This window comes from Natrix helvetica, assembly GCF_964273705.1.
Source record: "Natrix helvetica genome assembly, chromosome: 4".
In the NCBI taxonomy this organism is placed as follows: Eukaryota; Metazoa; Chordata; class Lepidosauria; order Squamata; family Natricidae; genus Natrix; species Natrix helvetica.
The window spans coordinates 15,803,410-15,814,450 of record NC_138550.1 but is presented as its reverse complement, the minus strand read 5'-3'; the positions used below and the strand labels follow the sequence as shown (position 1 = coordinate 15,814,450).

At 42.3% G+C, this 11,041-nt stretch overlaps 1 protein-coding gene across 1 annotated transcript; it reads left to right on the top strand.

Moving 5' to 3' along the window:
- The first annotated feature begins 321 nt into the window (after positions 1-321).
- LOC309391494 (macrophage metalloelastase-like) lies at positions 322-9,665 on the top strand. The gene is made up of 6 exons (XM_081952007.1): positions 322-469; positions 1,978-2,195; positions 2,298-2,443; positions 4,533-4,658; positions 5,018-5,179; positions 8,895-9,665. Exons 1-6 carry the CDS (start codon positions 359-361, stop codon positions 8,906-8,908), a joined length of 777 nt encoding a protein of 258 aa, XP_081808133.1. The 5' UTR covers positions 322-358; the 3' UTR covers positions 8,909-9,665.
- The last annotated feature ends 1,376 nt before the right edge of the window (positions 9,666-11,041 follow it).

The following is an 11,041-nucleotide window of genomic DNA, read 5'->3' as shown; positions in this document are numbered from 1 at the left end:
GCATTTCTTCCTAATAAAGAAATATCTCTAGCTCAAGGAAGTCGGTTTTTCTGTGTTTGCAGTGACATAAAGCAGAGTAATACAAGAATGATGTAGATGGCTTCCTGAGTTGGGCTGACATTAGTGGTGGGTGAGGTTTTCACCTACTGTAGACTTGTTTAAAATATTACATAAACTGTTTAAAATATTGCATACATTCACAAAACCACAGACAGTGCAATAGAATGAGTCACTAAGGAACTAGCGGCAAAGCCTATGGGTATAAATCGCTATAAACACAGCATGTGGTCCTTTGGGTGGCAAGCATCGCAGATCCAAAGTCTTCTCCTTTAGCACTGAGTTTGCAATTAGGGTCATTATGAAGTACATCCTGATCTGTGCCACAATTTTACTTCCATCTTTATTTGCTATCCCAATAGATTCCGGTGCTGAAGATGGACCAAGTGCTGAAGATGCAAAACGTCTACAAGTAAGTTCCATCAAAACTTCATGTGATGTATGGGTTGATTGATTTTGCTGCTATCCTGAATTTTATTATTTTAAAACTAATTATTTACTTAGGGAATATAACTCTGTATTGTGCATTCATAGTGTGTTATTTCTGCATCCATAGCATTGCTTTTTTCCCCCCATCATGCTACTCAAGTTGATACGTGTTGGTTTCTATGGTGGCATTCCATCCATGTGCTGACTTAGCCCTTGCTTTCCTAATGAAATATTTCCATCTTGATCCGACTCTTGTAATCGTTTAACTTCTTTCCATTGTTGTTTTTGAAGTACATAATACCATATATGTATATACAGGTGAAACTCGAAAAATTAGAATATCGTGCAAAAGTTCATTTATTTCAGTAATGCGACTTAAAAGGTGAAACTAATATATGAGATAAGACTCATTACACGCAAAGCAAGATAGTTCAACCCGTGATTTGTCATAATTATGACGATTATGGCGTACAGCTCATAAAAACTCCAAATCCACCATCTCAGAAAATTAGAATATTCCATGCAATCAATAAAGCAAGGATTGTACATAGAACAATATCGGAGCTCTGAAAAGTATAAGCATGCATATGTACTCAGTACTTGGTTTGGGCCCCTTTTGCAGCAATTACTGCCTCAGTGCGGCGTGGCATGGAAGCTATCAGCCTGTGGCACTGCTGAGATGTTATGGAAGACCAGGATGCTTCAATAGTGGCCTTCAGCTCTTCTGCATTGTTCGGTCTCATGTCTCTCATCTTTCTCTTGGCAATGCCCCATAGATTCTCTATGGCAGCGATGGCGAACCTTTTTTGGCTCGCGTGCCATAAGTGGGGGGAGCGCAGGTGGGGGCGTGTGCAGGCTTGCTGCTTCCATAATGCAATGTGCGATCCCCCCAGTGCGCATGTGTGCACTACAGGTGTGACCCCCCCCATTTTTGCATGCTTTTTTCACCTCCCCAAGCTCCAGAGGCTATGAAGGAGCATAGGGAGAGTGAAAACAGCCTCCCCCACCCCCCGGAAGCCCTCCGGAGGCTTCAGGGACCTTCGGGAAGCTTCCCTGAAGCCTCCGAAGCAGTCAGAATGACCCTCCAAGCAAACCGGAAGTGACTTCTGGTTTGCTCGGAGGGTCGTTTTAAGCGCTCCAAAGGCTTCAGGGACCTTCAAGAGGCTTCCCTGAAGCTTCAGAGTATACAGCACCATTTATTAGTATCAAGTCTGTAGCAGGATAGAGATACATAAATACATGACAGTTGCCAAGCGACTGGTTTTTGTTCGCATGATCAATGGGGCTGCAGCAATGGTCGTAAGTGTGAAAAACGGTCATAAGTAACTTTTTCAGTGCCATTGTAACATTGAGCAATCACTAAATTAATTGTTGTAAATCAAAGCTATCTGTACACCACCTAGATTAAGCATTCCTTTCTGTGCATTCAGAGAAATAGCATGGTACACAAGATGCATGAAACATTTATGATTCCCCTTTTTCATAATCCAGGTTTATCTAGACAAATTCTTCCCAACATATCATAAAGATGGCCGCAGCCTGCAAGAACGGATCAGAGGAATGCAGAAATTCTTCCATTTGGATGTCACCGGGAAAATGGATAAAGCTACCTTAAACGTAATGGAACAGCCTCGGTGTGGGATGGCAGATGTCTTGGAAAGACAGAGACCTCAAATAAGAATCTGGAATAAACAAGTCCTCACATACAGGTTAATTACCATTTCAAGGGGTTTGTTTTTTTAATTAAAATTTTGTATTGGTTATATGATTTCTTGCATAGTAATATTTTGTCGTTCTTTTGTTATTCAAAGGATTAATAATTACACTCCGGATTTGCCAAGAAGGTTGGTCAATGCAGCCATAGCAAAGGCATTCCGTGTTTGGAGTGATGTAACTCCACTGAGGTTCCAGAGGGTTTACATGCCTGCTGACATTGAAATACTTTTTGCATATGGTGGTAAGACTAGCTCTCAAATCAACTTGCTCTCAAATATGCATATGTCCCTTTCTGAAGCATCATTTAAATCCTCTCCGCTTTCACTGATCACATAGGCTGACTAGAGCAGGGGTCTCCAACCTTGGCAAGCTTAAGACTTGTGGACTTCAACTCCCAGAATTCATCAGTGGCCAAAACTGGATGAGGAATTCTGGGAGTTGAAGTTCACAAGTCTTAAACTTGCTGAGGTTGGAAACCCCTAGACTAATCCAGAGGGTTTCTTTCTCCCTAGAAGGGCTGATGCTTAAATTGAAATCATGCATGGAAAATAGTAGTTCTATTTTAATCCCTATTGGTCAGACCCCAACTCAAATGGTCATCCAGTTGTAGACTCCATTAAAAAAAAAAACTTCAGATAACTGAAGAGCCCTGGATGGTGCAGTGGTTAGAATGCATCATTGCAGGCAAACTCTGCCCATCAACTGGAGTTCAATTCTGACAGGGCTCAAGGTTAACTCAGCCTTCCATCCTTCTGAGGTAAAATGTGAATCCAGATGGTTGGGAGCAATATGCAAATAATGCTTATATTGTAAACCACCCAGAGAGTGCTGTAGAGCACAATATAAGACTAAATGCTATTGCTCTTGCTAACTGGAATAGGTTCACAGAAAGATTGCTGAGATGATGTAAAAAATTTAAAAATTGTCCTGTGAGGAGATATTGATGAAACAAGATATATTTCATCTTGAGAAGAGGGAGAACATCTTTCAAAAAGCTCAAAGGATGTCACACCAAGTTGAAGGAAGGCAGATTTTGTTGACCATATCAGCAGATAAATAACAATAAGTGTGATTAATTAACCAAGGTGGGAGGTGGGATACCCCTTTTTCCTGCATCTGTTGAAGCAAAGGTTATGGAGTCATTCAACGAGATTGTTTCAATGACTGAAGAGTCTTTCCACTTCTGTGCTGGCTTCCTTTTTCACCATTTCTTCAGATCATTTCACAGATATATTAGCCCAGGCTTAAAAAAATATTGCTGTTTTGACATCACTGCAATGTCCTCTTCTTGTATGAAATGATTGATGGGTGTGATTCAGACTGCTTGCTCCTCTCTGTGAGTTCTCTACTTGGATCAAATCACTAGCTATAGTTCTGCTATCCAAGGTTCAGATGACCACTAGAGAGAAGCAGAGAGTTACCATTTATGTAAAGTCTTTGCTGATATCCACTTGGATTCTTTTTTTAAAAGTTTTTTTTTATTTTAATTGAACAAAAACACAAAAAAAGAATCATCCTTCATTACATCTTGTAGAAAGCGTGTCGATTGGTTGCAGATAACTTTCGTGCATTTCTTCCACAGTCATTACTTATAGTTCATATTAGATTATACACTTTAAATCAAAAATCTTTGTATATCTTACTATCAATGTACCACAATTCTCATTTGACTACAATTATTGGAACGTGCTTTTACCTCAAATCATTCATACTTAAAGACACAACCACAAATTGGCATTCATTAGCCATTTCAAAAAATCCTCCAATAACATTACACCTTTATGACATCTTCTAAGTAAAAGTCAATTAATAAAGTTTCTAAACCTTTTTTTCTCACTTTTTTATCTGCTTGGATTCTTGCATCTGAATATGATGTTCCTAAGAAATATTGGCCTTCTCCCTCCTTAAAGAATAAACATAGGAGAAAATCTTTAATCAAAGAATATCTCTTAGTTAATGTAAATTAGAGATATTATTCCATTTTAAAATTATACCGTATTCATTAACAAATAAGTAGCTTGGGAAAGATTACCAAATGATTAGTTTGGTTAACATTCCAATCTGCCTATCTCTCCCTGCCGAACCATCATTCACACCTTGAGAGATGGTTTGAGGTCATGATTTAAGCTCAGAAAGTCTTGTACCTAACCCAGAGGTTATCAATACATCACTGTCACCATGAGCCCATATTTCATATTGCATGATTATATGGATAATGAAAGTCCAAAAAAAGGAAATAGGTTTACTTAAGGGTATGGAAAATGGCAGCATAATGCTCCTAATCTACCATCTTATTCATTGATGGCTTATATGTTATATTTCAAATTTAGCACATAATGATCTTAAAGCGTTTGATGGCCCAGGAAACATTTTGGCTCATGCTTACTATCCTGGAGGAGGACTTGGGGGAGATACACATTTTGATGAAGCAGAGCAATGGTCACAGTATGACAGAGGTAAGTCACTCATTAACTATTTGAGGTTATTGCTCATCTATCTTATAATGAAAATTATTCGCCAAGACCATTAACGTCATAAACAAAGAGTAATCGATCACAACCTGGCAACCAGGTGATATCTGAAGACCTCTGAAATATTTGCCCCTGAATTGTAGTGTTTCTACAACTGGGAATATAAATTACAGTATATTTTATATTATACTTAGATTAAATCCAATTTTATTTTTGCCTTGGCCCCTGTTATGAGAGTCAAATGGAGTTCTAACCCTAAAAAGGCAGTAAGTGTAGCCTTGGGATATAGGTGGCCATATATCGGTTTCTGCTAATTGACACGTTTTTCTTCTCTTTTGTTTTAGAGGTCAACCTGTTCCTTGTTGCTGCCCATGAATTTGGTCATTCTTTAGGACTTTCCCATTCTAATGTCCCGGGCTCTTTGATGTTCCCAACATATAGCTACACAAACCCACATTACTTCCGTCTCCCAACTAACGACAGGCGAAGAATCCAGAGATTATATGGTAAGTATGGTATGAAGTTTCTAATTCTTATGGTGAAGAACATTTTAATTGCTCTTCAATTTTTGGCTCTACTCATGTTCTAATGGGTGCTCTTGTTGGCTAGAGGGCACCTTTAACTGGTACACACATACAAAAAATTCTAGCCTGCTTTTTCTGTTGGAGTGCATGGTGTCTTACAAGGGGAGGTTTCCCCTAATTTCATTTTGTCTCCAAAATACTGTTGCAGTTTATAATTAGGGCTAAGAGAACGTAAGCAGATTGAAACCATCTCCTGAAATCTGTGGATGAAAGGGGACTTAAACGGCAGTCAAAGTCCAACAATTTAGCCACTCATTACTCTGTACATATATTGGTTGGCTTTTTCACTGAATTTATTTTTCGCCATACCATAATGGAGGAAAATCACTATGAAACAAAAGAGAGTTATAAATATCAGTTGCCCCTGCTCGTTGCCTTACAATTGAAAAAGTACAGCCCATGAAGGATAAGAGATAAGAGATGAGCAAAAAAGAGGACCAAATAACTACCTGGCACACCATTTTTAGGTTACAAGTTCCAGTTCAGATACTGTGATGGGTTCACTACTGTCAGGTAAGTGATACTTCAGGGAAAAAAATCAGAGGAAGGGGCCTCGCAAGAGAGATCTCTCATTTCTCCTGTTGCTATCAGTCTTTGAGGTAGCATCTGGAAATGTCAGGAAGCTGCTATTTATCTAAGTAAGAGAATAACTGATTTAAAAGTGACCTTGGAGATCTTCTATCTAGCCCAACCGCATGCTCAAGGAGGATACCCTATACTCGTAATGGTGAACCTATGGCATGCGTGCCACAGGTGGCAAGTGAAGCCATTTGTTAGGGCACGTGAGGCGCTGCTCTGTCAGGCTGACTTCAGCCTTCTTTTGAGGCTATTTTTCACCCTCTGGAAAACGTGAAAAAATGGCCCTATGGGCAAACCGGAAGGTTGGAAACTGACTTCTGGTTTGTCCGTAGGGCCAGTTTTCGCCCTCAGAAGCCTTCAGGAGACTTCCCTGAAGGCTCCGGAGGTCGAAAATCGGCCCTAAGGACAAACTGGAAGTCACCATTCCCAAACTTCTGGGTTCCCCATAGGTCCATTTTTCACCCTCCGGAGCCTTCAGGGAAGCTCCTAAGGCCTCCGGAGAGCATCGGGGGGCAGGGGGCGGGGGAGGCTGTTTCTGCCCTCCCCAAGCTCCTAGAAAGTCTCTGGAGCCTAGGGAGGATGAAAAAAACGTGCCAAAAGTGGGGCAGGTCGCTGGTTGCGCACTCATGCACGGAGGGGTCACGCGCATAGCATTAGGGGTATGACACACCTACGCACGACCCCCCCTGCGCTCCCCCCCCGGTTTTGGCACAGGAACCAAAAAAGGTTTGCCATCACTGCCCTATACCATTTCAGACAAAGAATTTTCCAACCTCTTCTTAAAAGCCCCCATGATGCAGCACCCCAACTTCTGAAGGCATGCCATTCCACTGGTTAATTGTTCTCAACATTAGGAATATTCTCCTTAGTTCTAGGATTGTTCTCTTCTTCATTAGTTTTCATCTAATGTTTCTTACTAAAGCTTTATTGTTCTGTAGGGAGAACGAGGCAGATAGGAACTGAGGCAAGGCAGGTTGAAGCTAACACAACCTTTATTTACACAAGACAACAGCTCAAAATCACGGCAAACTCAGTAAGGCAAAACAGCAGGGCAAATCACAGCTGACAGGTCTTTTATACTCGAGCCGAACAGAGGCTGTCCAATCGGGAGGCTGAATTCTCCCGCCGGCTGGCTGGTGCATCTTGGCCAATCAGGAGAGGCCAAGTCAAGTCTATGGCAGAAGGCTTCGCAACAAGTAGCAAGCTAGAGAAAGCTAGGAACGCTTCAGTAATGCAGTTAACAAGCTAGTGAAAGTGAAGAACGTTTCAATACACAACATTTATAAAGCGGCATTAATACTTCACATGATCTTGATTCTGTCCCTTTATTAATGCAGCCTAGGATTGCGTTGCCTTTTTTGGCTGCCGCCACACAATGCTGCATTATATTTAAGTGATTGTCCACTAGACCCCAAGATCCTTCTCGCAGTTACTGCTATTGAGGCAAGTTTCACCTAATCTGTGCCTGTTTGGCTTTTCTTGCCTAAGTTCAAACCTTACTTTTCACTAACTGAATGTCATCTTATTAGATAGGACCCAGTATTCAACCCATTTACAATGACTACTGGCATTTTCAAGCCCTAACAGACGTAGACTTTTCAATTTTATTCATTTAAAAGATTTGTCTGAACACCCATCTTAAACACTGGGTAGCTCACGACAACAACAAAACCCAATAACTATAAAACCATAAACCAAAAACTTGGTGGCTCCACCATCACCTCAGGACACAGATAGCAAACCTTTTCAGCACTGAATGCCCAAACCAACATGGGTGTGCATATGTGTTTGTGCGTGCATGCGCGTGCCAGAGCACAGGAAGACCAAGTGGCCATGGTGCACATGCCTGTTTTTGTGGTGTTTTTAGCCTGTTTTCAGGCTGGTTTTTGGGGGGCATTTTCCAGCACTCCAGCCCCCACAAAGACCAGCTGGCTGGCATGCCAGAAACCAGAAGAGCAGCTGGCGACGAAGCATGTGCCCACAGAGCGGGGTCTGCATTCCACCTCTGGCACGCGTGCCATAGGTTCGCCATCACGGCCTTAGGATGTCGCACAGCCAGCTCCAAATATCCTCATTCTGTTTCTCTCCTCTTCCTCTTATACCCCAAAGATGCCGGGAAGAGCCAGTCATGTTTTTCTGATATTATCTTGTTTCCCAGATTTAAAGAATGTTTCAGCCCCTTTTGCTTATATAGCAGTCCTTGCCTATTTCTTCAAACTCATCTCCCTGATTCCCCACAGTAAGGTTGGCACCAGGTTTCCTAGACAAGAGCCCACCATGGATTTATTTCTTTTCTGATTCTGTCCTAACCAGCCTATTATAGTGGACCAAAAGAAGTTACCGTATTTTTCAGAGTATAAGACACATGGGAGTATAAGACGCACCAAGATTTTGAAGAGGCAAATTTAAAAAAAAAGTTTTTGCACTCTGCAGACCTCCCAAAAACGGCCCATTTTTCACAAAAACGGGCCTATTTTTTTTTTTAAAGGGGGCATGAATAGCCTTTAGGAGGCTTATAGAATGCTCCTGGAGGCTGAAGGGGGGGCAAAATTGAGCAAAAAAGGGCCCGTTTTTTGCTCATTTCTGCCCTCCCCAGACCCCAGGAGCATTCTGAAAGCCTCCTAAAGGCTATGCATGACCATTTTGGTGAAGTGGGCAGGGTTTTGGGAGGCAAAAAATGCTGTATTCAGTGTATGACGCACCCAGAGTTTCAGCTTCTTTTTTGAGGGAAAAAGGTGCGTCTTATACTCCGAAAAATATGGTACTCTTCTTTTCACTGAGCAAAACTGCTCTGGAAAAACAGCAGTGTACCTATAGTATATTTTGAGGAGACAGCATATTCACACTGTTATACAAGCTGTATATTCACTACTTTACATTGTAGCCAAGTGTCATTTCTTCAGTGTTGTCACATGGAAAGATATATTTAAATATTTACAAAATGTGAGGGGGGGGTTACTCACTTCTGTGATATATTGTATGTTTATCCTATTTGTTCAGACATTCATATTTATTTTTTTTCACTCCCTTTAACAATATCCTTCTTTTTCTTTCTTAGGACAAAGGAAGTGAAACCATTGCAGAACCCGCTGCATTTAAATGGCATGGAAGATTTTATATTTCGCACAGATCAAATCATTATTTCAGCTAAGTTTATAGCATAGTAAAAACAGCAAAGGTTTGGTTGCCTGCTTAATAATGGGGAAAGACCAGTGAACTGTTCTTTGCTATGGAAGCAACATTGGTTGTTGTTTAGCTTCCTGGTCCAATTCAAGATACAGATTGCCAACTGCAAAGTGTACAAGTTCTGTAGATGCACTGTAGATTCACTTGGAAACAGTGTGTCATCAAACCAACACCAACCTTCATGCCAAGACCTATCTGTACCAGAAAGTCTTTGGGGATTGATATATGTCAGATTCCACCTCTCAGTGATTAGTTTGGGAATCTAGTTATTTTTCTTTTCCTTGCAATAATTCCTTGTTATTTTTTTGTAAGCCACTGGAGATGCTTTGGGAAATGTACCTATGCATAGCTAATAAATAATCCAACCTTTTCATGTGTTGTGGTCGTAGGAAACATTTGTATTTTCTTCTGTGTGTAATGAAAGCCTATGAAAGTCTGATCAGTGCGGAAGTGGGTGTTATCTTTGCATACATGTGTGTGAATTTGTGTGTGAATCAGTTTTTCCTTTCCTCTCACCTTGGGTCTCTATCTGTACCTGTGGTGGGTTGCAGGCGGTACGCCCCAGTACAGACGTACCGGAGCCTGCCCGGAGCCCTGGGTACAGTTCCAGTAATGTGCTCTGGAGGGCCCACCTACCCACCCGAGCTCCTTACCTGTCCTTTAAGCCTTTGACGCTTCCGCGTACGTGCATGGCACGTACGGCGCCTGCGCGACCCTCCACCAAGCAGCTGGAATGTCACAGAGGCGTTGCAGGCATGTATGATGCATGCGCGCCTCACTCGCATGTGCATGCGCACTGCGCATGCCCATGTGGGTGACGCCGGACCCGTTCCAATTGTACCGGTTGGAACGGGATCCGGAACCCACCACCGATCTGTACTGGGAAGCTGTGTGTGTGTTTAATCCAAGACATGAGTGATAGAGCTTTTCTGGCTTGTTGAAGGGAATGGGGGGTGGTGAATTTGGCAAAGTAATTGTCAGTTTCTCCAAGGAGGCTGACTTTCAAATACCCTCCAATTCAAGGGGCTAGACTAGATGATCCCAAAGGTTCTTCCCAAACTTGCTTTCCTTGATTCTATGAAACTGAGAATGTCAGAAACGATCTGGTGGGATTTTTCTAATGCCATCCAAACTGGAGAGCAAGACGATTTCTACTTTGCACTGAGCATGTGTCAAAATCTCAAACGTAGGCAAGCAGATAATCTATATACTACTAAAACTTCATTGTTATGAGCTTTTGACTTGGCAAAATGGAGCATCCTAGGGCAGCAATTTTTAAACCAAGGGACCTCCTATCGGCTAATTTACAGAATATGTCCAAAATTTAGTACCCAGGACTGCCGAGGGAATGAAATTTTGGAAGCTGTGACTGTATCAGTGTTACCGGCTTCTACTGCACTGCCAGGTTACTGCTGCAGTCAGCATAATTTTCATTTTCAACATTTCATAATAGCAATAGCACTTACTTATATGCCACTTTACAGTGCTTTACAGCCCTCTCTAAGCAATTTTACAGAGTCAGCCTCTTGCCCCCAACAATCGGGATCCCCATTTTACCCACCTCAGAAGGATGGAAGGCTGAGTCAACCTTGAGCCTGGTGAGATTTCAACTGCCAAATTGCAGGCAGCCGACAGGCAGCAGAAGTAGCCTGCAATACTGCATTCTAGCCACTGCACCACCATGGCTCATAATAGCTTCCCAACCAGACTTGCAATCTCTCACTCCCTTACCCACCTAATAGCAGCCACTTACTTGCCTACTAGGATGGGATAGGAAGGGAAGGGAAGGGAAGGGATGGGAACAGTGGTGGGTTCCTACCGGTTCGCACCGGATCGCGCGAACCGGTTGAAGACCGAACCCGGAAGTAACCGGACCCGGAAGTAACCGGGAACCGGCACCGGTCCTGTCACTTTATCCCCCTTGCCATCCCAACGGAGCTTGCTCGCTCCCCCGCCCGTCCGCACTAAGCTAGCTAGCCCAGCTAGCCGCTCATTGATTGGCTGGAGTTCAGCCAATCA

Coding starts and splice junctions, on each gene's coding strand:
- LOC309391494 (XM_081952007.1), top strand. CDS start 359: ATGAAGTACATCCTGATCTGTGCCACAATTTTACTTCCATCTTTATTT. Junction 2,444..4,532: donor AATACTTTTTGCATATGGTG/GTAAGACTAGCT, acceptor TTTCAAATTTAG/CACATAATGATCTTAAAGCG. Junction 4,659..5,017: donor ATGGTCACAGTATGACAGAG/GTAAGTCACTCA, acceptor CTTTTGTTTTAG/AGGTCAACCTGTTCCTTGTT.